The 26,485-nt window shown below is 36.3% G+C and overlaps 4 protein-coding genes across 15 annotated transcripts; all 4 read right to left on the minus strand.

The window, feature by feature from the left end:
• On the minus strand, positions 1,614-3,069 carry LOC109723098 (nuclear transcription factor Y subunit C-1). Its single transcript, XM_020251313.1, is given in 3 exon segments — positions 1,614-2,588; positions 2,590-2,691; positions 2,775-3,069. Coding segments are annotated over 2 exon segments (786 nt in total). The 5' UTR covers positions 2,674-2,691; positions 2,775-3,069; the 3' UTR covers positions 1,614-1,886.
• On the minus strand, positions 6,032-9,488 carry LOC109723097. The gene is made up of 2 exons (XM_020251312.1): positions 9,333-9,488; positions 6,032-8,572 (listed from the first exon to the last, which is right to left on the minus strand). The coding sequence occupies exon 2, from the start codon at positions 8,425-8,427 to the stop codon at positions 6,535-6,537; it is 1,893 nt and encodes a 630-aa protein (XP_020106901.1). The 5' UTR covers positions 8,428-8,572; positions 9,333-9,488; the 3' UTR covers positions 6,032-6,534.
• LOC109723491 (PHD finger-like domain-containing protein 5B) lies at positions 10,421-15,152 on the minus strand. Of its 11 annotated transcripts, none has more exons than XR_002219691.1 (7): positions 15,043-15,152; positions 12,305-12,701; positions 11,762-11,880; positions 11,456-11,531; positions 11,195-11,307; positions 11,060-11,106; positions 10,421-10,969 (listed from the first exon to the last, which is right to left on the minus strand). XR_002219691.1 is itself a non-coding variant. In XM_020251875.1 (3 exons), the coding sequence occupies exon 2, from the start codon at positions 12,668-12,670 to the stop codon at positions 12,338-12,340; it is 333 nt and encodes a 110-aa protein (XP_020107464.1). In that variant the 5' UTR covers positions 12,671-12,701; positions 15,043-15,152; the 3' UTR covers positions 11,314-11,880; positions 12,305-12,337. The 11 variants fall into 11 exon arrangements, 2 of the variants coding, with proteins under 2 accessions (XP_020107464.1, XP_020107463.1); XR_002219690.1 differs by having other exon boundaries at positions 11,456-11,534; XR_002219689.1 differs by having other exon boundaries at positions 11,626-11,880.
• On the minus strand, positions 20,650-26,248 carry LOC109722707 (CBS domain-containing protein CBSCBSPB5-like). Of its 2 annotated transcripts, XM_020250821.1 has the most exons (14): positions 26,162-26,248; positions 24,572-24,740; positions 24,349-24,481; positions 24,073-24,243; positions 23,806-23,884; positions 23,585-23,698; positions 23,399-23,465; positions 22,875-22,980; positions 22,702-22,760; positions 22,278-22,387; positions 22,049-22,182; positions 21,517-21,602; positions 21,334-21,423; positions 20,650-21,130 (listed from the first exon to the last, which is right to left on the minus strand). In XM_020250821.1, the coding sequence occupies exons 1-14, from the start codon at positions 26,173-26,175 to the stop codon at positions 20,954-20,956; spliced, it is 1,509 nt and encodes a 502-aa protein (XP_020106410.1). In that variant the 5' UTR covers positions 26,176-26,248; the 3' UTR covers positions 20,650-20,953. The 2 variants fall into 2 exon arrangements, with proteins under 2 accessions (XP_020106410.1, XP_020106408.1); XM_020250819.1 differs by lacking the exon at positions 26,162-26,248 and having other exon boundaries at positions 24,572-24,928.

The raw sequence follows: 26,485 nt of genomic DNA on the forward strand, positions 1-26,485 counted from the left end.
CTCGCTCTCTCTCTCTCTCTCTCTCTCTCTCTCTCTCTCTCTCTCTCTCTCTCTCTCTCTCTCTCTCTCTCTCTCTCTCTCTATGTACAGAGAGAGAGAGAGTATATTTTTTTTGTCTTTCTCTCTCTCTTTATATAGCGTTGAGCTAAAATACTATCAATAACAAATATATTATATTGCTACTCATTCATTTTGGATGATGGAGTTCCTAAATTGATGATCGGCACCGTTGAACATGATGTATACTACTCGAAATATCTACAAACTAAATTTTAAATCTTTTCGACATCATTAGCTTAATGATCAAAGCGTTTCAAAATTTATAATTATAATGGTCGACATAAGGCGCTTTTTAATTTAATGATGTATAAATATCCAAATCAATTGAATTTTGGTTTGAAAATTCTTTAAACTATTTAGAATAAGATCTATATTCTTGATCTTGATTGCAAGATTTTTATCATCGCTTTTTAAAGAATATTCATTCTCAGCTATTCATTTTTGTATTCACTTAATGGACGAGAAAACAATATCGAAAAAGCATAAAATTTGATTTCTAGATACTTGAAGTGGTATAAATTATGTTCAATGTTGCCGATCGTGGATTTGAAGGTTCCATCATCGAAAACAAATAGGTGACAATAAAATCTGTTTTCCACTTATAGCATTTCAGCTCAACTCTGTGTTTATATATATATATATATATATATAGAGTGAGGCTACTATGCTATCGAAAGCACGGAACCTTCCGTGCTTCCAGCTCATTTTCGATATTGCGACTTTCGAATCGTCGATTGACTCCGCTAAACTTGATTTAGAGTATTTGAAGTACCTAGAAAATAAATTTTATGATTTTACGATATCATTTGCCTAGTGAACGAAGGGGCTCAAAATCAACGGCTGAAAATAAAAATTTTACAAAATATAATAATATGACATTAAAATTTTAAATCAAAGATATTGATCTTGTTTTATATAGTATAAAGAATTTTCTATCAAAATTTCACGTGATTTGGATATTTCTACACCGTTAAATTTGCAAACGGCTCACTACGGCCGTTGAAATTTGTTGATTTTGAGCCCATTCGATCACTAGGCAAATGCTATCGAAAAATAATAAAATTTATTTTTTAGGTACTCCAAATACTCTAGATCAAGTTTAACGGAGCCGATCGACGATTCGAAAATCGCAAAATCGAAAATGAGCTGGAAGCACGAAAGGCTCCGTGCTTTCGATAGTACAGTAGCCTCACTCTATATATTTCGGTTAGTTGTGCGTAGATCGAGGAACTGAGAACCGAATTTAGTATACAACACTGGTAAGCTCGATACGAGTTTCAGGGCCTTGTGGGACATGTTTATGCTTCCAAAATCACGAACAAAATTTGATTTTCTAATTATACAAATTTTAATTGTAAATATTTTTTAATCCCTAACGAATTAGGATCTCACCTTATAGCCAATTTTGATGTACTATATTATATGCGTAAAGTACTGATAATTTTTGGTCAGAGCATGCCATTACATATGAATATATTTCCAAATTTAGAAATGAAAAAATCCAAGCAGCATCTCTTGCTAAATTTCTTCAATTCATTAGAAGCCCAATTAGATGAATGAAAGGAGAATCAGTCCCAAATTTCTTTCAGAATGAAAAATGCGCATGCTCGTGCATGCACGGATGCTAGTTAGAAATGCGAAACAACAACAGAAACCCAATTTAATAGGAACAAAACTTCGTCGACAAGCTCCTAAATGTTTTTAAAATTTGTACTTAAATCATAACATAACATTTCACATGCAGCTGGCGTCCATGCTGGTGTGGGAAGCTCCTCGCTGAAGTTTTGTTCTAAGTCTGGACCGAATTCGTCGCTCCAGTAAGAAGATTAAGAACCTGGAGGTGGAGTAGCTGCACTAGTAGTAGTATTAGTAGGGGAATGCCCAACATACACTTCCTGTCCCCTGCCGTATCCGCCGTCCTCTGCCGCGCCTGGCGGCCACACCGGCGGCCATCCCTGCGCCGTCCCGGGCGCCCCTGCAGCCGGCCGGTGGGCGTAAGCCGTCGGGTCGATCCCCGGCACGGCCGGCTGCCCGATCATCATCCCCTGCGGCGGTGGATAGTAGTACGGCACCCCTGGTGCTGCTGCTGCTGCCAGTCCGGCGCCGACGAATCCGACCGGAGATAGCGCGTGGGATGCTGCTGCTGCTGCGGCGGCGGCGGCGTCGGCGTCGTCTTTCGGGGGGGGATCGTCAGGGCCGGGGCGGGGGACGATGTCGACGAGGAAGTCGAAGACGTCGGTGCGGGTGATGGCGGCAGCGATGTCGTTGCGCTGGAGGGTGCGGCGCTTGTTCTCCTCGGCGTGGAGCCAGGAGCGGATGGTGAGCTCGAGGATGAAGAGCTCGCAGGCCTTGGCGAACAGCACCGGCGCCTCCGCCGAGATCATGCGCACGTCCTCGTCCGCCTTCATGATCTTCTTTATCCGCGCCAGCGGCAGCTGGTGGTTCTTGAAGTCCGACGCCGCCAGCGCCGACGACATCATCTCCTGCCGCTGGTAGCTCCAGAACATCTGCAACTGCTGCTGCTGCTGCCCCTGCACCTGCACATGCATGTTCAGCTGCTGCCGCCGATTGCGGCGGATACGGCGGCGGCGGCGGCGGCCCTTGATTCTCCATTCTGTGTCGTCTGTCTCTCTGCAGATAATTTCATGAAAAATTTGTTCCATATACATATATAAAGAATCCGGAAACTACGCAAGACATTCTGAATCACGTACCACGTTTCTGATCTGAAAGATTCTGAACTACACACGCAGTTTAAGATGCAGTGCAAGATGTACGCGGCGGCAAGCAAAATCATACTAATTAATTAAAAGCCTCAACGTTCTTGTAATTTTTTAGCCTAACCTTAAAATTCGTTCAGCAATAATAAAAAAAACTTAATAGAACACACTATTAATAATAGTGTACATATTTTGAGATGATCCACGACTAAAAAGTTGCAAGTATAAATATTCCTGTACTTTTAAAAACCGACTCCTAATTTCATATATATATATATATATATATATAGAGAGAGCTAGGCTGGTATATATATATATATATATATATAGAGAGAGAGAGAGAGAGAGAGAGAGAGTTGAGTTAGAAGACTCTCAAAAGCACAAAAAGAATGGTACTTTTGAGTTTTTAGTCATTGGATGGAAAGATGTAAGGTTGAAATGATGGTGGTATGTAATGGTAGGTAGAATAATGTTTAATCCAAAGGCTATTAATAATCAAGGAGTAGATCCAAGGGCTAGAAACTTAGAAGCACTAAGGAGTTGGTGCTTTTAAAAGTATTCTAACTCAATTATATGTGTGTGTGTGTGTGTGTGTGTGTGTGAAATCTGAATTTTCTTGTATATTTGAAATGCATATTTATTAGAGAATTCAGATTGGTTTATTTACACACACTTGTGATGTTATACTAAATTATCTTCATAGATCTAAAAAATTTGCATTTTTCCATCTATGTGTCGTTATCTTTCCAAATAAAAATCTTACATTGCCAAAAAAAATGTATTATCTGAATTATTTTGGTCGAAATTTTTCTATTCATCTCCTCTATCTTATACTCACACTAAACCCTTTTTTAATGCTCGATTAAAAACTTTATTTTAAAGGAATATACCGGATATAGCAAAATTAATTTGACAGAAACAATGAGGTGGCTCATTTGCAATGGAAATAAAAAAAAATAATAATAACATCAATCTTTTACAAACTATAATAATGTACACAATGCACTGCATAATTTTAGTGGGATAAAATGCATAAATTTCAAAAATTTCAGATACTTGTAAACAAAGAAAGGTTAAGACAATCTCCTACCTTCTTAACCACCAGAGTTTTGGGTGAAAGATGGGCTTCTAATTCTGAGGAATTTCCTTTAGCTTTTTTCAGTCAGAAGAGTACATGATTCTCCTCAAATATAAGATGGAAATGGAATTAAAAAAATGAGTCTCTCTTTATCTTACAAAAAACAACTTGGAAAAAAAAGGATGGTTATTCTCTCTCATTTTCAGGGGCTCAAAACCCAGGAGAGAGAGAGAGAGAGAGAGAGAGAGAGAGAGAGAGAGAGAGAGGTGAGACAATGGGAGAAGTGAGCAGTAGAAATAAGGAGAGAAGGGGACATGGCAGTAGGGATAGCAGAGCAGTGGAGTAAATAAGAAGCAGTGTAATGTGTCCTTTTCTTTATTTGGAGATATCCTTTTTGCACAGCTACTTTGAGGAATCTCCTATTAATTATGATTGCTGGAGAAAGCCTCTCTCATTGGAGTCAATTTGCACATTTATTAGAGGGTAAATTGCTCAAACTATTCGGATGGGTGATAACTTTGGCCCTCACAACTTTGATCTGATGTAATTTGGGACTCCAACTTTCAGAATTGTAGTAATTAAGTCACACAATATAATTTAGTTGATTAAATACTGATGCGTTGCTGACGTACAAGTAATCACGATACTATTACATGCATAATATTTAATCAAGTAAATTAAATTATAAAATTTGATTATAATAATTTTGAGAGTTTGAAGTAAAAATTATAATAAATTAAAGTTTGAAGGCGTAAGTGTCGCAGGCTTCATAGTTTGAGGACCAAATGTGCTATTTACTCTTCATAGGAAGCAAAGTTATATTTATTATATTTTGAAGCAAGAGGTGAGAGATTTGTTTCTGCAAGATCTCAGCAAATTGATTAATTACTTCAGTAGATTACTTTTACAAAAAAAAAAAAGAAGTAGAAATTAAAAGAGTTTAATAGGTTTCCATATGATTTGAAAACCGTATTACTAAATACTGTTTTTCAAAGGTTAAAATGATTTAATGGAGTAGGCAGAAAATTTTTTAAAAATAAACAATTAGTTATATTTTGAATCAAAAGAGTCATCAAATAAATTAAATTAAATAAACTAAAAAGTTTGACACTACAATTAAAATTTTGATAAGATTGAATAGTCGAATCAAAATGACCAACAGTTCAGATAAGTCCTATTCATCTTCACCTAAATAAATCAATTATGAAATGCTAATAAAGAATAATAGAAAATTTATTTTATCTCTATCTTTTAAATACTATCCTTAGGGCAGTTGATAGGTATCTTATTTTTTTGTACAATGTGATTCAAAATCGAATTTCGCAAGGAACAGAAAGTGTGTGTATGTAAGTGCGGCTTGCAGAGATCTAGAAAAAAAAAAAAACTTATGCTAGATGATAATAATCAATAAAAATTTGGGATAATTTATTATGATTAGAGTTGCACCCAGTTGAAGATGCAAATTGTCATGTTTGCATCAAACTCATTGAATGTAGGTGAAAGCTACATATGTTGATTTTATTACCTCATATGTGGTATGGTGAAATCACCACAATTTTTTTTTTCTTTTTTTTAATCTTTTATTTAAAATGTCAATTATGGTAAGTAGAATCCTTCTAACTGCTGCAATTTCAAATACGTTGGATTTGGCTGTGGTTTAAAATATAACTCAATTGTGGGTCCAACTATAATATATAGATGTAACAATAACAAACCAAACAAAAATTTTTAAATTTACCTATAGTTGTACTTGCTATGTAGCTTGAAATGCGAGCCTTACCCACTTGAAATTTTTTAATTTTTCATATGATCATTGATAATAAATCAACTGATCCGGCTTGAAATTATGGTTTTCTTTTTGTTTTTATTTTTGTTTTTGTTTTCGTTTTTTAAACAACCCCATAAGCCCCACGGCCCCCAACCCAAGAAACCCACATGCTGGAGTTGAACAACCGACCTCTTAGTTCGCGACAGGGATACCATCCAGCTGCTCTAGGCGGTGGTGGTCATGGACGCAATTTGTATGGCAAGAAACAAAAGAATAAGTTACTATAATTGGATGGATAGATGGGTTAATTTGTGACGAGATATATAGATATTTACTAGACATTATGCAAATTCATCAACATGAAAAGGAAGTTGAGACAAATAAACCAACAAGAAAGGCACAATATTAAAAACTTTTTGATGTGCTTCAAGCTTTAACAGAACAATAATGTAGTTCAACATATAGAGAGAGAGTATTCCATTATCTTTAAAGAAAGATACAACAGTCAAGTGAATGCACACACAAGACACAGACACATACAGGTTATAATAGCCATACCTTAAACAAGTAATAATGTAAGACCAGCGGAAACAATGAGGTTCTACCATTTATTTCCTACTCTCCCAGAAATAACGTTCCCAAGAACCTCCGTGATCTAGGCAATCTCCATTTGAGACACAAATTCAAGGTTAAAGATTCCTAAAGTAATTGTCAGGTATATGTGAAAGAGCCGCTTACCTGGCATCCTATTCCAAGTCATCAGCCAAAAATCGACTAAACAAGTCGAACCAAGAAGCTTGATAGATATTGAATGTCGGGATACATCCACTGTATTTGAGAATTAACCCTTTTTCGATTATAGCATCTACAACAGCAACGACAACAACAGAAACAAACTGCTCGATTTTTCAGCTGTTTTCCATCACGGTATCCTCCTTTACCTCCGTAATCACCTTGAGAAATTCTACAGGAGTGGCAGCTGGGTCCAATTCGTGACAGCCCTTTGGTGCATTATAGCCTTCCTCACCAGTCAGCAAATGAGAAGGCACTTGGTGCGAAAACCGAAACATTTCTTCCTTTGGTATCCTCCTCACCTCTTTTGGGTCCATATGGCTGCAAAACACCGTTTTAAAACCAGCAACTTTGACCATCGGGGTGATAGTAACACCTTCTTCCTCATTATAATCACTAAGCACTTCGACCATTTCATATTTGTGTATCACAACATCGGGTGTTAACTCGTTCCAATCTGAAGACCAATTTCGGTATAGTGCCCATATATCACCTTTTTTAGGAAGAATTTTAATAATTCCACGTGGGCCCTTCTCAAAGCTAACTCTATGAGAGAATATGTTAACCGTGTCAATGATTTTATACCTGCCAACCCTAAATTCCCCGCAAGTCTTGGTGAACCCAGAAGCAACCCAATTTACTGGGCCAAATTCATTATTGGACTTCGAATTTAGAAAGCTCATGCTCAACTTAAAAGGTTTCAAAGAGATAACCTTTTGAACCATGGCATAGAGGCGAGGCATACCATCTTCGTTATCGTACGCAGCCCATATTTGATCAGATCGAAAAGCTTTTTCAATACGATATTTGTCAAAATCGTGAAAATCTGGATCAGGGACATTGATTGGAACAGGTGCAACAGGAACTTGATTGTTGTTTGACTCACTTACGTTGGTTTCAACTTGTTCTTTGTTACCATGATTATTATTATTATTAGCTTTCTGGTTTTCTTTCGGCTTTGATCTCTCTTTCTCTACCAATTGGGCAGGAGCAATAGCCACATTCCATTCTTCTAATTTCTTGGTAACGGCCGCTTTAGCTTTTTCTATAAGCACTCTTCGAATGTCAATTTGGTCCATGAAGAAATTCTGCCTTTTAGTTGCTCTAACACCATTAGCCCTTTCCAAATCAGGAGCACTGGGCTTATCAGCTCTCTCTCTCTCCTCTGCACCATTGCTTGCAGCAGTGCAACTGTCATGGTTTCTTCTTCTCCTTTTGTTCTTACTCCACAATTCCTCTTGTTTTTTAGCAGCTCTCACTGCCTCGTGCTTCCTTGTTTTCTCAAATGTGTGATGAACCGCATTGGAACTTTGAGAAGAATAACTAGTTTTGTAGCTATTGCTACTGGACCCAGATGTCCACGAAAAAGAGGAACGTGCTCCATTGCGTGGAACTTCAATCTCTACGGCCCAGAATGCATTATGACAATTAGGGCACAAGAGATTGTGATTAAGGTACACTCTCAGGTACTCATACTGCATCCTGCATCGGCTGCATGAGGTCCAGAAAGTGTCATGCTTTGACGGGCGAGAGGCAGAAGCATTCTGAGCTCTTGAATGAGCTGTTTTGTTATTAGAAGTGTTATAGCCATTAGAAGCATTATGGAAACCATTCATTCGTCTCTTCTGATCGTATATAGTTTTTTTGTTGTTATCAGATAACACGCTCCATGCCTCCGATATAAGCTTAAAAGCACCTTCAGCACCGATTGACTTATTCTTGTCAGGGTGAAGCTGGAGAGCTAATTTCTTATACTGTTTCTTCACTGCATCCTCATCGGCTAAAGCATTGAGAAAGAGAATAGAATACCAGTCATTCTCGCCGTTGATTTTCGCTTCTGCGGCTAGATAAACATCAAGGGTTGCTACCATCTGAGTGATGCCCTCAAGATCAGGAAAGAGGTTTTGGGCCTTCAAAGCAAATTTCCTCGCAGCCTTTATATCTCTCGAATTGAATTTTCTCTCAGCCATTTCTTTTGCCCTAAGGGCCTCATCCCTATTGCAATCCATGATATATCCTGGCTTCCTCAGATTAAAGTGAAGTTCTCCTCTAAAACCAATCAATACCTATAACTCCTTGTTCTACTCTCCTACTGAACGAAGTTGAAGACTCTACTGATGACTCAGTGCAAGTGGGGCTAAATTGTCTTAAAGCCTAAATTGGGAAGCAACACAAAAACAGAAAACAGATTCTCAGTATAAGCAGGTAATGAAGATTGCAATGTACACTAAAACAAGTAAGTGGAAATTAAACTAAGTTTCTGTCATTGTGGCAATTCTCCTCTAAAACCAATCAATGTATGCAACGACTCAATCTAGTCTCCTACCAATTGAAGTTGAAGATTCTTCCGATGATTCACGCAGGTGGTGCTAAATTGTCTTAAACCCTAAATTTGGAAGCAACTCAAAAACAGGAACCAAATTCTCAGTTTAAGTGGTTTTTAACGAAGTATTGCAATGTGAACTTAATTGGACATCAAAATCAGCAACTGAGCTACTCGAACCTCAGAATTAGCGGGAATTATAGATTTTAATGCCACAAACAATTGGGATAAAAGTAGACATCTTCAACTTAATAATCATTCTACAAGCATATCATAGCTCAAAAAACTATCTTTCCAATTCAAAGTAAGTATAATTACCACTTCCTCAAGAACCAGATGCGAAACCCTAACACAAGAGTACAGCAAAATCTAACACAACCGAACCCAAAAAGAGCTCAAACAAGTGAAAAAACCAGCTGATCCACAACAAATTAGGGTTTTAAAGCTCAAATTACGACATACAACCCTAGTTTCACTGTTTTGGACTACCAGAAACCCTAGAAACCCCGATCTCCGCCATGGAACCACGGAAGATGCTAAAAAAGGATTCGATGGATAGAGAATTCGATGATTAAGCGAAAGAGAGATTACCCAATTGGAAAAAATCGAAGTAGAGTGAGGAATTTGAATCGCGACGCCTCCATGAGAAACCCTCGAGAGCTATTATTTCCCCCCCAAATTTCTTTGAAAAAGAAATTGGGGAAAAATGGAATACTTTTTAGTCAAACTCCCTACACACCAAAATAAAATCCATATACACATATAAATACATGTGAAGGGAAAAAGAAAAAGTATTTCTTTAATAATTTCTTACCTAACCTTTATTATTTTGTTATTAAAGGAAACCCTAACTAGGGTTAATTTCTAACCCAAGTAGAGATTTGTTATTTGGTATAATAATTTACCAAATTCTATTATCTGGAAAAAAAAAAAGCATTTATTGAATACGTATAAGTAAAATTATAGTATTTGTAAGATTTAAAATGTTACCGTAAAATTCACGCAGATAAAAATGAATAATATATATGTCATATTATTTTAGCTAATGTAAAATTTTTTAATTGTATATATTCAGTATGATTTAATAAGTTTAATAGCATTTTAATAATGATGCTAATTTTGTTTAATACTTAATTTTCAACTCAATAATAATATTTTTTTTTCAACTAAAAGATCTAGTCATATATTTATATTTTTCTTAAATTATGCTGAATATTTTTTATTATATGAATTAATAAATGGCAGGAAATGAGAAAAAAACATAAATTTAAAGCTAATAAATAATTAAATACCCATGTGGGTCCCACAAAAGAAACTTTTAGGACCTTCTAACCCACAAGAGGTTGGGTTAAAAGGTATATATGGATTTTTAAAGGTATATATGAGGTTATCCAATGTTGGTTAGATTAACCATGGTGGTAGGTTAGAAACTTTTAACTCTGGTTATGGATTAAATTGCCCACAAATGCCTAGTATGAAAATATCTCCACCACCACCAAAAAGTTATCTCAACCCTTAATTTTGAGGGATGCTTCATGCAGAGCATTTTGCATGTGGGACCCACATCTTTGATTCTTTATCTCTACACCATTTATTTATTTATTTATTTATTTCATAATTTTAGAGTAGTTTAACAAAAAATTAGGTTACAAGTAGGTATTTGTTGAAACAAAGTATTGTTAGAGAGGAAACATGCACACTGGTTACCTTTGGCATATCACTATGCTTAAGTATCAGATTTTGCTACATAAATACACAGTTGCATGAAGCTCTTAGAAACAAAGTGCTCAATGCATAGTGAAATAGGATAATCTTACAAAAATAGGAGAAAACATTCAAATGGCAACTTGCAAGCATATTCCACTTCTTTTGATGCCATTGTGCTCCTGCCACCATAGTAAGTCCACATTGAGAACAAATTGTACCAGGATAGTACTATAGAACTTTTACTGGTGCATTGCAACTTCTCTTTTTGTGTATCAACACAGTAGACAACAAATTGGACACAGAACTGGAGTAACAAAGCATGTAAATGGCCTCAGTGCGAAAGTCGCACTCTTCTTTGACCTGTTTGTGATATGCTCAGTAGACTGATACTTTCATTGAAGCATTCTCAGTAGCAGGTTCTCCACCAAGAGTGTTCTGAGTAATGGCATTGTAGCTGGATTTACTGCCATAGTATAGCTCATTGATTATACCTTTGAGGTCACATGATGTGTTGTTAAAAACTGTCAAAGCAAACAGAATAACAGTATATAAATAACTAACACGCATACTAAGCTTGGCATCAGTTAAACTGATTCAGGTGGAAGCAGAACCTTTATTAGAATATATGATCAATGCTAATGTAGTGTAGGTACACAAGCTGCAAGAGGAAAAGATGAAATGGCATCATTTAAGAAGAATAAATAGCTGATCGATTCGGAATAAATGGCATCATCTTTATGTCTTACTTTCTGTATTCATCGAGAGAGCCCCTCCATAGGCGCAAACAATGCTATGCAGGGGAGAGAGCATGTAATAGCGGTATGAGAATCCTATATTTAATGGCACTTTAGTCTTGTTCCTACAAAACAAGATTTGACGCAGAACAACGTTAAACTTACAAAGAGTCCTGAAGTTTTTAAGGACTGTTATGAATAACTCATCCCTCAAAATAGAAAAGAAGAATGAATCTCATTGCGGAAGTTTATAGAATTGTATCACTTCCTGACTTGTTTCTGCTCTCCGTAGTCATCTATATTTGCACAGAAAGAGAAGCAGAGATTTCGAAGAACCAGAAGTATTGCCCTACTGTCAGAAAATTGTACATGAATCTTTAGATTTCTTATATCAACATTTTGAGCTCAAAGTAGCTAGTTTTTAACATAAGTCCAAGACGTACCAAAGAAAAAACTCGAACGACCATTACATTGTGAGTCACAGCCACAGATGGATGATATGCAGATGTAATTATCATGTTATTTGCTAAGATATCCTGTCCACTTAAATTGCAATAATGATATTTGAATGATTTTTACCTTCCTCCTAAATAACTTGTGTCATCTCTGTATATTACGGCAATTGGATGACGGCATGCTGACACACAGATTCTCCTTTTTTTCTCTTCTCTTCTTTTGTTGCTCAATTAGGAAAAACTCTTCAATGGAAGATGTGAGCATTAGAACGAAAAGTAAAAGGAAGAAGAATAATACTTTTGCGATGAATACAAATAACAACATATAAAGCTCAATTTCGTAAGGTCTTCTACAAACACAAGCATGATTATCATCAACAAGCAACCAAATGCAAGCAAGCACTATAGATGAAAATGCTAGATTCTTCTTGGTTCTTCTCATCCTGAAGATGTTACGAATCATCATAATTAATATTTCATTCTTTAATTTAGTTCGACAGTATGAGTACCTAATCAAAGTAGTAACAAGTTTATACAGTCATGAATACCAAATCAAAACAGTAAAAGGTCCATACAGTGATCTCAATATAGGTAGAACTAAAGTTGCAAACAAAGCAGGCATATGCAGCAAAGCCAAGACCAAGATCAGTATAAAGTATGGAGTTACCGCACTAAACATATTAAATCAAATATTAAAAGATCATCTCTTCTTGAAGCCATATTTCTTCCTCTCGTAGAAGAGGTCGGTCTTCGCGCTCCCCAGGTTGACAATCTTAGGGCACCCGTCCCGATCCTTCTCCTGCTGCGTGCACTCTTTGCAGTAGTAGGCGTCAGAGATCCCAACCCCACCACAAATTACACAACGGCCCTGGAAAGAGCCGTAATTACACTCGTCACATACGCGTACGAGCGTGCAAGGCCGCACATAAGAATCGCAGATCACGCATTTTCCATCGCACTTCTCGCACAGGCGGCCAATGGCGATGCCAGGCTGCTTTCGGCACATGATGAGGTCTGGGTGGTGCTTTGCCATGATCTTTTGATGCTAATTAGTGCCTAATTTCCTGCAAAAAGTACAGCTTTCAGTGATTAGCTAAATTATTTATGGTCTCATTGTTTTTTTCCTTTTTGAAAACAAAAAAGGGGTAAATGTATTGTATTGATATTATATGTACTGTACTGATATGTTCTCATGATTTTTTTCCTTTTTGAAAAAAAAAGGGGTAAATGTATGGACATTATATGTACTGTACTGATATTTTGACTTTGTCCCTCAACTTTCGACTAAGGCACTTTAGTTCCTGAACTTCCCCATATGTTCAGTTACATCCTTGTGCTAAAGGAATTTGGCGATGTGTAATTGACTTCTCTATAAAAGGCCTTGTAAACCTAGTTTTCAAGTACATTTAAACAAGAAAGTCACTTTATAGAAGAGTAAAACAGTCACTCTCTTTTGTTGTGGGTGGCTTGCAAATATGAGAAAGTTCAGGGACTACAGTTTCAGATGAAAAGTTTACGGACTATTACCCCCTGCCCCCCCCCCCCCCCCCCAAAAAAAAGAAGCATTCATAGTAAGCTGGGCATAATAGGAGATTTAGGCCGCGATGATTTGGCTGAAGCTTCCATAGAGTGTTATTGTAACAGAGCTATTCAAAGAAGTGCTAATAGCTTCTTTATTTAGGTCCCTTCAACAGCTTCCATCTGTGAAGAATTAAATGTTCCAATTAGATTATTCGCTTTTGGGGCCTAGAAGCTCCTTTTGACTCCTCACCATAGCAAAAGATTTAGATATTTCGTTTGCCAAATACATGGCTATTGCTTCCCAAGTACAGAATCTACTCCAGAAGATATACAAAATAAAGCTTTACTGTAACAAGGATATTGTCATAACAAAATTCTAAAGGTGATAATCAAGAAAACTTTGACAGAATTTCACGTGTCAGATCTACTAATAGCTAGTTTGTTTATCGATGCAGCTTTCATTGGTAAAGAAGAAACTGAACAAAACAGAAAAGCTCAAACGAACAGCGTCAGCAAGCAGTTAAAGTAATGCATGGCATCCAGTTCATTGCGCAGCATCCTGTAGTAATACTGCCAATAAAGAAACACATAATGGAAATCAAAAACCATTTTTTTTAGCTTTCTAACTTGCATTTGGAATTTGAATATTACTTGGTTCGTCAGATGTGTCGAGCAAGTGGACTCCTCCTTACATTCTGGTATTGTAGTAGATAGCAGTGTTAGTATACCTAATATAAGTGGGCAGAAGAGAATTTACTTGTGCTCCGAAGATTTCAGCATGTCTTATTAAGTCAAATCCAAACCCTTTGTTAGTACAATCTCTTTTCTGGCCCTTCATAAACTTATCTTAACACACTTCTGATTACTAATTCCAAGCTGATAACCCTCTAACATTTCAACCAAATAATTCTATAAATCCCTCACCCTATTCAACAAATCTTCTCTAAGAGATGGCTAAAACTCTATCATCAATTTGCATCTTAGTTTATTCTTTACTAGATAATATGTAACATACATGGTAGTAGGTGCTGCCATAAATTTGGGCAGGCACTATAAACCTTAAGCACGTAACATTAAACAAGTCAAGCAATTAAAAAATATTGCAATGGAAATTGATACTGCCAAAGCTATTTCTGATATTGTCAGAGAAAAAAAAAAAAAGCTCAAATCACGACTAGCTACAATGTATCTGCTCCCTTAATATCAAAATTAGTTTTACCAAAATCGATTCCCTATTGCAATATCATCCTATAACTGTGGTTTTAGTAAGAAAGAATCAAGCTTCGAAATATCGCTTAAGCTGCCAGAGCTAAAGTGTTTGCGATTTCGAGAGTTTCAGCAGTTTCTACTCTTCAACATCAAATACTTGGCAATCAGAATATCATAACAAAGTTTAATTTCATGACACAAACTTAATTGATGAAAAAAAAAAACTCTTTTGCTCTAAATTGCAATTTGACATCTTCGAAAATAGCAAAATCTCGTCCTTCTCGTCCACACAAAAAACCGAAACTACCAAGAAATAATTGGACTTAAACTTTGAAAAATTAGAAATTGGGTTTTTCACTTCCGAAAATCCAATTTACCAGGGGTAAATCCGTGTAATAGACCTTAAATCCTAGCAATAAAACCTAAAACAATCTAATTTAACAACAGATACAGATTCAACAATTGTTCTTGCATTGTTCTTACCCCTCTTCTGCAAAAATTCTAAATCTTACAAATTACACCACAAAACAAAAAACAAAAATCCATGGGATCTATAAAAAGAAAATAACACTTAGTCAAAATAATCTATAATGGGCGAGGAGTTACTCTCAAAACTCTCTGTGCAAACCCTAACTTGGTTCTAACATTAACTATTTAAATCCAAAAAAATTTTACCTTGTGATTACCCGAGAATACGAGCGTATATCCACTCCCTATTCCAAAGTTCTCATTTGTTATTATCGACTCACTTTGCCTTGTTCCGAGAGCACCAACAAATTGTGTTATTTACAACGAAGTCCCTCGAAATTATTTACTGAAGTTACAGTTTTGTCCCCAGTGTTAGGGATGCAAATGGATCCGGGTTGGTGGAGCTCCGCCCCGATCCGCCCCGAATGGGGTGGTAAGTGAGAACAAAAAATATAGAAAAATATAACCCGCCCGAATCCGCCCCGATCCGCCAAGTAAATGGAGCGGGAGGCGGGAGACTCTTTCTTCCTTCAATCTACCCCGATTCGTTAAAAATCCGCTTCCGCCCCGCTCCCGCCCCGATCCGCCCCGAATGGAGCGGTAAGTGGGAGCCAAAAATAAAATGAAAAATAACCCGCCCCGAATCCGCCCCGCCCAGATAAGAAATGGAGCGGGAGGTGGGGGAACTCTCCCGCCCCCGGATCCGCCCCGTTTGCATCCCTACCCAGTGTTTACTAAAACTTTACGAGGAACCCCCTCGACTGCAGGCAATTTCCAAATAACACATTTATAGCCTCGTTTTGTTTCCTATTTATTTATTTTTATTTTTTTAAAATAAAATTTTTTACATAGAATGGCACTCGAGTGTAGACCTGGCAAACAGGCGGATTGGGTAACTCGCGGGCGGGTTATTGTACCCACGGATTACTTGGGCACGGGTAAAATTTACCCACAAATTTTTAGGTAGCCAACATCATTATCCATACCTACCAACGGGTGGGCAGGTGGGTATGCGGGTTATCCGTAATTTTTTTTCTTTTTTTCTCTTATATTTTTTAAATGCAAAATACATATATATAAGTTTTAAAAATATAGCATAACTCATTATTTAAAATATCATAACATTCAATAAAAATATTTAAAGTCTTAGAGCTTAAAAATTTCGTAATATAAAAAACGTGATAAAAAATTAGAGAGAATTTGTAGCATGAATAAATAAAAAAATATATATTTTAAATAAGAAAATATATTTTGTAATTAAAAAATAGGGAAAACTTTAAAAAACCCCCCCTGTGATTTCATAGTTTCTCACTTTGCCTCCCTGTTGTTTAAAATGTATCAAATTGCCCCCTTGTGGTTTCATTTTTATCTTTTCGATAGCTTTTTCGTTAATATTTCATTAAATTATATACAAAAAAAAACTTTATATACCTATCTAGATTTATCAAATATTCACTTTAGTACCCTTTAATTTTAACTTTATCACTGATTTAAGAAAAAAAATAATGAAATTGATAAGAAAAAAAGAAAAAAGAAACCATGGGGGGCAAAGTGAAAATCTACGAAACCACAGGGGGTTTTTTGAAGTTTTGCCTAAAAAATATATGTACGGGTATCCGTGGGTACCCGCGGGTTACCCAAAATGCCCATAGCTTAATGGGTACCCACCCGTTTTATCCGTAATTTTTTGGGTTGAAAATGTTGGTATCCATACCCGCAAATTTGCGGGTAACCCGCGAGCACCTGCGGGTATGGGTCGAGATTGCCAGGTCTACTCGAGTGGACAGTAGATTATTCATAATCTTTGTATCTAAATTGTTTATTTGGTAATAAAAACTAAAAGCTTGAAAATAATTTTTTTTACTTTCAAATTTTTTTTAAATAAGTTGCCATCTAAACGTGACCACAGTAAATTATAACCTAGAAGTCACGGACACGACACGGCTCGGACACCGCGATTCAGCAACTTTCAAGAAATTAGGATACGGACACGCCATGAAAATTACTAATAAAATATAATATTATTAATATAATAATATTTTTATTATGTATAAAATATTAATTTTGGTAAAATATTATTATATTTTTTGTACGAATGAAAGTTAAATAAAAATTTCATTAATAGTTTTATATATTTTAAGAAAAAAAAATTCTCCATCATACATAATTTATTTATATTGTAAAAAAAAATTATAGCATTCATCAAAGCTAAATATTTTTCATTTACATTATATATTATATATAAAAATAATATATATATATTATATAATATATATATAATATATCATATTATATAGATATAGTAGGTTGCTGTCTCTTAGAGCACGGAGCCGCTCCGTGCTCCTGAGCCGTTTTCGATGGGACTCTCAATCGACGATCGGCTCCGTTAGACTTGATCTAGGGTATTTGAAAGTCTCTAGAAATAATTTTTGTGATTTTTCGATATCATTTACCCAGTGATCGAAAGATTCAAATCAATAATTTTAATGGTTGATATCGCCGTTTTCAAGTTTAACGTGAGAAGTATTAAATCAGATAAAATTTTGATACAAATTTCTTATACTATCTTACAACAAGATCAATATTATGATCAAAATTTAGTGCTATATCACCATTTTTATAGAATTTTTATTTCATCTGCTTTAAAATTATTGATTTTGAATCCTTCAATTGCTAGGTAAATGATATCGGAAAATCGCAAAAATTATTTTCTAGAACTTCAAATACGCTAGATCAAGTCTAACGGAGAGCGATCGTCGATTTGGGAGTCCATCATTCGAAAACGGCTCAGCACACGAGAGGCTCGTGCTCTTAAGAGCACAGCAGCCTGCTCTATATATAATAATAGAATTAGCTACTATACTATCTAAGTACCGGAGCTCCGGTACTATAGTGTTTGTTTTCGATTTAGGGCCGTTCAAATCAACCGATCCACACTGTTAAATATGATCTGGGGTATATGAATTTTAGGAATAAAATTTTAGTTTTTTTCGATAATCGTTTACTTAGTAAATAAATTAGATCAAAATGGACGGTTGGAAATGAATAATCTTTAAATATTGAGCATAGGATTTTAAATTCAAGATCAAGAATGTTAACCTTAATCTATATAGTTTAAAGTATTTTCTATCAAAATTTGAAGAAATTCTTCTACACCGTTAAAACTCCAAACTGTTCATAATAACCATTGAAAATTGACAATTTTAAAATAGTTTGATCATAAAGTAAACTATGTCGAAAAAATATAAATTTTATTTCTAGAAACTTAAATACCCTAGATCAATTTAACGTTGTGGATCATTGATTTGAACACCGTAAGATCGAAAACTCAACACTATAGTACCTGAGCTCGTACTATAATAGTATAGTAGCCTAACTCTATATATATATATATATATATAATATATATATATATATATAAGTAGGCTAAGATACTTGTAAAAGTATCATGGGGTGGATACTTGTGTGTTTTTTAGCCCTTCGATGGAGAGATGTGAGGTTGAAATGATGGTGAGGTGTGTAGTGGAATAGTGTTAATCCAAGGGCTATAATATCAAAAAGTAAGATCCAATGGCTTAAAACCTAATAGCACCAGATGATGATACTGTAAAAGTATCATAGCTCAACTCTATATATAATATATAATATATATATATATATATATATATATATATATATATATATATATAGCCGTGCTACTATACCTATATGAGTATTGAGCCCTCGTACTTTATAAGTTGTTTCAATGATAGAGCTTCCAACTCGACGATCCACTCCGTTAAATTATTGATCTAGATATTTGAAACTTCTAGAAAATAAATTTCGTAAAAATTTCGAAATCATAATAAAGTCCATCAAGCGGGCATAAAAGAACGGTCAAAATCGAACGATGTCTTAAAAAGATGATCAATTCTTCAATTCAAGATTGGAGTTATTGATCTTTATTTAGGTAGTGATAAAATTTTCTATCAAAATTTAACAAATTCTGATTTTTTTTAACACAGTTAAACTAGCAAGTATTCATACCGGCCATTAAAAATTGTCAAATTTTGTAACCTTTGATCGTAAGGTAATGATCGAAAAATTATAAAATTATAGTTTCTAAAAAGTTTTAAATGCTGTAAATAACTTTAACTATGTTCGATATTCGGAAGCTCTATTACGAAAACGATTATATAGTACGAGAGGGATCGTACTCATAATAGTAATATAGCCGGACCCTAATATAATATAGAGAAGAGAGAGAGAGAGAGAGAGAGAAGAGAGAAGAAGAGAAGAGAGAGAGAGTTGAGCCTAAGAAATCTAATCGATAAGCAACGGCTCCGTTCCACTCAATTGTTTTCAATGATGGAGCCTCCCAAATCGACGATTGCATCAGTTGAATATGATCTATACCACTTGAAGTGTTTAGAAATCAAATTTCATATATTTTCGATATTGTTCTCTTATCCATCGAGTGGACACAAAAATGAACGGCTGAAAATGAATATTCTTTAAAAAATGATGATAGGAGTCTTGTAATCAAGATCAAGAGTATAGATCTTGTTTTAAATAGTCTAAAGAATTTTCTAACAAAAATTCAATTGATTTGGATATCTTTACGCCGTTAAACGAGAAAACGCCTCATATCGACCATTAAAATTACAAATTTTGAAACCCTTTGATCATTAGGCAAATGATGTCAAAAAAGATTTGAAATTTGATTTCTAAACACTTCAAGTGGTATAGATCATGTTCAACGGTGTCGATCGTCGATTTGGAGACTCTATCATCGAAAATAAATGGGTGGCAACGGAGCCCGTTTGCTATCGATAGTATTCTAGCTCAACTCTATATATATATTTTAATTGTATGCACAATGGATTGGCATTAAATTAGCATCCAAGGAGTGTCCACATCAGACACGTGTCCGACACGGAAACGCACGCGTCCGACACAGACACACGCGCGCCCGACACGGACACATAAGGCTTACATAAGTGTCCGTGATGGGCTTTTTTATAAAATGACCATCCAGGAATTCGAATTTGGCAAAATAACCCTACCAAAATTTCATTTGTAAAACTAACCCTCCTTTCGCCATGTGGGCGCTACGTCAGGGATTCTTCAAAACGATGGTGAATCGTTCACCGCCTTTAGTACAAATCCCTACTCTGATGCGCAAATCTTTCCAAGTTCAGAGTATGGTGTCCTTGATAAGACGGTGAATCGTTCACCATCTTCATAAGGCGGGTAGCCCTAGAGAAGACGGTGAATCGTTCCCCGTCTTCTCGAGGGCACAGGAACAGCGGACTTGAAAGGGTGGACTTGTAAGGGGAAGGGGGGTTTTGCACTAAAGACGGTGAATGGTTCACCACCTTCTGAAGGCGGTGAACCATTCACCGCTTTCACAACAAATATTACAAAGATGGTAAACGATTCACCGTCTTTGTGAAGAATCTTGATGTGGCGTCCACGTGGCGAAAAGAGGGTTAGTTTTACAAATAAAATTTTGGTAGGATCATTTTGCCAATTTTGAGTTTTTGAAGCCCGCCGTGATACATAGATTATAACCTAAACAATTATGACAGTAAGAAAAAAAATTTGTCTGTATGACAAATTATATTTAAAAGGGCTTTTTTTTGCATTTGGCATCTTTAAATTTTTTTTCACAAATAGTCTCACTAAATTTATAATTATAATTTTGTACCAATTCCCGTAAGGACTGATCTAGCCCCAATCGTGATATATAATAAAAATTTGGTGGAACTATATGCAAATTTTTTTTGAGGGGCCAAATGAAAAAAAAGCCCTATTTAAAAACATAGAAGCATAAGCAAGGTGTGAATAGCTTTTATTAATGGAAATTTACAATTACCATTATATAGGATGTTTATACATAGTACAACAACAAATAACAATGATGTAATTACTCCGAAAAATGTTTACATGTTACAACTCACAATAGACAAATGAAAGTAGTCCTCAACCCAGCAAAAACAAAATTTTGTCCTCCGAATCTCTCGCGGCATTAGTGATCAAACTAATCTGTGAGTGTATCCAAGTTTAATGTTAACTATGTTTAGTTAATGATGATCAGTGGAACAAGGTGCTTTTGGTTCTCAAATCCTGAGCACTTTCAAGAGCTATATTTCTTCAGATAAGCAATTACACCGAGGCACGCAACGAGAGCAGCTCCTGCTGCAGCTCCGCTGTACGCTGCTGCCCACGCGTCCCTGTTTGCAAAGTCCAGCGCTCCCGATCCCCCTCTCCTTCGACCCTCTGCGCTGGAGTAGTCTAAATATAACTTTAAACACTGCACGCGAAAACAAAGAAAGTGGTAATCAGAGATTACGAAAGATTTCTGTGCACAAAACTTTTGCTGACAATGATATAGACGGACTTGTTGTATGTATCGTCACTCGAAAATTCGAGATCGATATCTATATCTTGTTTTTGTTTGTCACCATCCATAAAATTAAAAATTGGAGTTATATTTTAATGATAATGTAATCATGCCTTCAAACCAGCAAGTCTCGCATGGTCGACAGCTGCAGCGAGGTCGGTGTCTGACGAGAGAACGACTTTGTCGCAGTCCTCATCTTCATACTGCAAATGCAGGTGAACACAAAACAAATCAGAATGAGGAAGCTCTTTCACAAGAAAGAAGATGCTAAATCGATTGAATTATTTTGAACATACCAAAATTTGCGGCAGGTTATTTCCGGTAATGTCACAGCCGAGTCTCTGAAGGATGCAAGTGATTAGAGGCGCCAAACTCTGCGTGTCTGTAATGAAAATCACGTTCATGATTGTCTTAAGATGCGGAGGAATCTAATAGACACATATTCATACAATATGGCCAAATATTGCAGAACAACAGAACTGATTCTCAATTTGTCAACAATCATACTTTTTCTTTTTTTTTTTTGCAACTTATCTTGCTGTTGAACTTTCAGATGTAAACTGCCCCTCCACGATAGGACGACGATGCACAATTCTGAATGATCAATGCACAGCTTCAAGAGAATGCTGCCTTAATTCAAAATTGTGCATCACGGTCATGTAGTGCAGGGTCAGTTTGCTCCTAAAAATTAGAAAAGGGCTAGACTAGCAAAAAGAAACCGAAAAAGAAGAGGAATTTTCTTTTCTTGTTTCCTGAAAACAACATCATGTTTTACTTGGGAAAAAACAAAATAGAAAAAGCAAAAGAAAATCGGCGTAGCAATCGTACCGCAGGTGAATCTATGCATCCTCCCTTTCTTATCCGCAAGCTTAAAGGTAAAGGCTGTAGTAGGCACACTCGAAGAAGGATAAGGGGAACCGGTGGTTTCTGTTCCTTCAGATGCCATTTTCATAGATGTTTCGCTGACGCGTTCAAAAATAAGAGTATAGGCTAAATCTAATATAGTAATAGCAAAGTAAAAAATTGTCCATGGTTTTTTATTAGAGAATTTAAATACCTCCTTGAATCATCCTCATCATCCAAGGGCCCCATGGCCATAGCTGAATCCCAGAACTTTTGAATCAAAGAAATTGCCGCCTCATTTCCTACTCCTCCGCGACTTTCGACCTTTTCAAGTGACGACAGGGTTGTTAGAACACTGATAAAATTATAATAGGCGGAGAGTGAAGCTACATGTACCTTAGAAGGTCCTATAAAATATTGTTGACAAGTCAACATTTTCCGTGCGGTAGTTTAGTGATTAGCCTTACTTTTCGAACTTGATATCCATCTTAGGTGTCATGTGTAAAATCTGAAACTAAACAATCACTAATTGCCGCGTATTCAATTTTGACCTGACAACAACACTTTAGGAGACATTCTGAGGTGCACGTAATGTGGTCGGAAATGGTTATGCATGTAATGAATGTGAAGTGACTCACTGTTGTTACAGCAGCATGAGTTATATCAATTACATCGACGACGGAAACTATATTCCCATCTGTATAGAGGAACAATCGATGTCAAAGATTCTTAAGAGGCTCTGAAACACATATTTACGGCGCTCGTTTATGCATTTACAAGTATTTGATTTATCATGGAACTGAAAGCATACCTCGATCCAGAACAGGAAGATGCAAAAACTTTCCATCTTGCATAGTACGAAGAGCATCGAGAATTGGAATATCCACTGTTCCACATTCAGGATTAGGAGTCATCACCTGGATGTGTAATTCGAACTGTGAAACATAACCAGCGTAATATTGCAGTAACTTGCTGAAAATGAATACAGGTAGACGCGCATAACAGTAAAATTATGGGTATCAAAACGAGAACTCAAATGAAGTATGGCTGAAAATATTGGGACCTGAGACTGCTCTAACCATCATTGTCTCTATACGTCGATCTCATTCTTACAATAAAGGATTTGTCATAAAATTATAAGATCGGTTTGCTGAGTCGAATAATTTACTTTCGTCATCCCATATTTCTTATCACCATTATTCAAAGCAAAATGATCAATAAGTGATTATGGTTTCACATAAAAACAAGGAAGTAAATCGCCAGATTCATACACTCATGCTTATTAAAAAAAGAAAAATGAAGTTGCTTGTCAGGTGACAAGGATTGCATACATACTTTCTCAACAGGGGTTAACTCCGGCGAAAGGTTTCTCGCAATAACACGCATTAGAATATCCCTTGAACTGAGATGGCAAAAAGCAGGAAAGGAAGAACACAGTTTATTACGATAGTTAATTAAACCAAAAAAAAAAAAAAAACAGTAACAGTAAATTGCATTTGACAAAGAATCGAAGGATCTCACGTTAAAATTCCATGCGGTTTAGTTCCGACTGTCACAATTGCGGAACTAATTTGAATTTCCAGCATCTTCTTTGTTGCAGTTAACACGGAATCGCCTGGTGAGACCGTGACAACCCTAGTATGTTATGCAATGTTTTAATGAGATAAATTTCACTTTTGTTCGACTACAATATGAAATAATTTAATTAAACTACCCTTATTCCATGTTGAGATATTACCTACTTTGAATTCCCTTTGATGATGGTCGACAAAGAAGGCCTAAACATTTGCTCCCGAAGAGTTTCGATAAATGTATTGGGACCTGAACAGAAAACAATGAAAGGAATTATATTAATTTATTTTCTTTTTCCTTATCTACGAGTTCGTTTGCTTGATAAAGTACAATGGATTATTACCGATTAACTACGGTCTACGGTAGAATGCAAATAAAAGAAAGAGACAAAAACTAAATCACATTGTATAATTGTCAACTATTGAAGATCCACAAACCAGAAACAGCAGTTCCCCAGTTTTTCTCCACCCCCTCAACAGCTGCCGCAATAGCTTTTCCTTTCTCAGAAGCCCTCTCCATCCTCGCAATTGCATCATATAGACATTTTGCTATGTCAAGAAGAGCGATAACTTCTCCATTCTCCACAACCGGCAAATGCCTAAACTTGCCTGAAAATTTTGTTTTCAAAAAGAAAAATTGTAGCTAAATAGTCGGACTTTCATGGAATTATATGAAATTAAGGCTACTAAATTTTCTTAAAATCCGTAGAAAACCTTGAACCATCTTTTGCAATGCTTCCACCGCCAGCGTGTTCGAAAGAACAAAAACAGGATTCCTCGTCATGACCTTAGAAACCGGTGTATCCTCGAGCCGCAGTTCACGTGCAATGACTCTTGTAGCCACATCCTTCAATCGAAGAACGATGAAACATAATTAGTACATAATGTACCGAGTACGTCGTAACAGTGAAGAAGAAGAGATATTAAATCTGTTGACCTTATCGGTCAGGATGCCGCAAAGCAACGCATTCGAGTCCGTCAGCAATGCGGCGTCAACTCTACGAGCAGCCATTCGTCGGCAGGCCTCGAGCACGGTTATATTCTCAGGCATTGTTAAGGCTTTCGATAAACGCAGCCTCTTTACAGTTCTCTCGCTGCCGAGAGTCCTGGTACCAAGGAAATGAAACATTAATACAGCAGCAGAACTTCATGAATTAAACAGTCAATGTGATTTGGTTTACATATCTTAGTTAAAGATCCACATCTCTTTACTCTTCTCTTTCAAGTGCACAACATTTATAGCAAGCCATTACAAATAAGCTACAATTTAGCAAGAAGCTACACAGACATTAGAAGCACAACAATGTCTAATTGGAAACAGTAAAATCATGTAATTTTCATTTACAGTATACTGTTATCTCATATCAGATTTGTTACACAGGGTAAAATAAGAAAGGGACAAGCATGTCTACATTAAGCACAATACACATCAATTTCCGAAAATCGACCTAAGTTACAACTATATTACAACATTACAAAGGAAATGTCACAATGTCATAAATGTTGCAAGCTCCAGCATGACATGGATGGAGAGAGTTATTGGCTTTTATACTAAGATTAGCCAAATAAGAACAAAGTGAACCACTCTCCAACAAGGAAAAGTAACAAATTACACATCAAAGGGTCAATTATTGTACGCAAAAATCCCTACTATATCTCGATATTACATGTAACTTTAGGGTTAATTGCACCATTGGTCTCTGCAACCCTTTAACCAAGTTTTCACTTGGCCCCTAACCTATAAATATTTGCAATTAGCTCCTACAATTTTTAAATTGTTTTAGTTAAATTACACTGTGATAATACGTGGTGCTGACGCGACAATTTCAGTACTAATTATTGGACCTTTCAAATGAAACAACTTAGATGAAACAACTAAGTCTCAATTGTAAAAATAAAAGGGTGAAATGCACATGGAATCCCTGAACTTTACCTTTTTTACGCAAAGAGGCATGTGATTCTGAACTTTTAATTTTAGCAAATACAGTTTCTAAACTTTATCAGAAAGTTCAATGGTCTTTCTTCTCAAGTAAAGTTACTAATTACACAACTTTTTGGACCCCATAATTCTATAAAGCATCATAATATAAAAAAATTTATTTTTCTACCCCAATTTTGATAATTAAGCCAAATTTCAATTTTTATCGATTTTTTCGCACGTTAGAATACAAAAAAAAAAAAATGTTCGTGTTTTAAAGCTTTATAAAACTATATGCAAACCATACGAATGACTAGAACGATTACATAACTAAAAATTTAACTGGGGAGAGGGCCATGTTGAACTATTTGATAAAATTTAGAAGATATATTACCAAAATTAAAAGTTCACATGCCAAAATGCAAAATAGATAAAGTTCAGGGGCTCTCCATACATTTCCCCCAAAGTAAAATGATTAAAGTGGAGTTTGGTCCCCGCAATCCTACAATTAGGCCTCACTTCGCATCACGACGAGATTGAATTATATATTTCTCCAAAAACGAAAGAGAGAGGGAGAAAGAGAGAGAGAGAAACAGAAATGGCGCGCACAGAGATCGGGACATAGACAGCTTCCGCGGGGTAGCGTCTCCGGCGCCGGCGGCACTCTCGATCAGCTTCGTCCCCGGCGAGCTGCCGGCCGAGGTGGCGCGCCGCGAGGATCCGCCGCTGTCCATCTCGCGCCGCCCCCCGACTAGGCTGTCTTCCCCGCCGTAGAAATTAGGGTTCGTTGATTAATCCGGTTTTCAACACAGAGAGAGAGAGAGAGAGAGAGAGAGAGAGAGAGAGAGGTGCGTCGGAGGTTTCGCGGTTTTTTTTTTTTCCCCTCCCCTTTCTACGGAAAGGGAAGCTCCATTGGCCGCTAATTAAATTCCT

The sequence above is a fragment of the Ananas comosus genome, linkage group 17 (genome assembly GCF_001540865.1).
Source record: "Ananas comosus cultivar F153 linkage group 17, ASM154086v1, whole genome shotgun sequence".
NCBI classification, from domain to species: Eukaryota; Viridiplantae; Streptophyta; class Magnoliopsida; order Poales; family Bromeliaceae; genus Ananas; species Ananas comosus.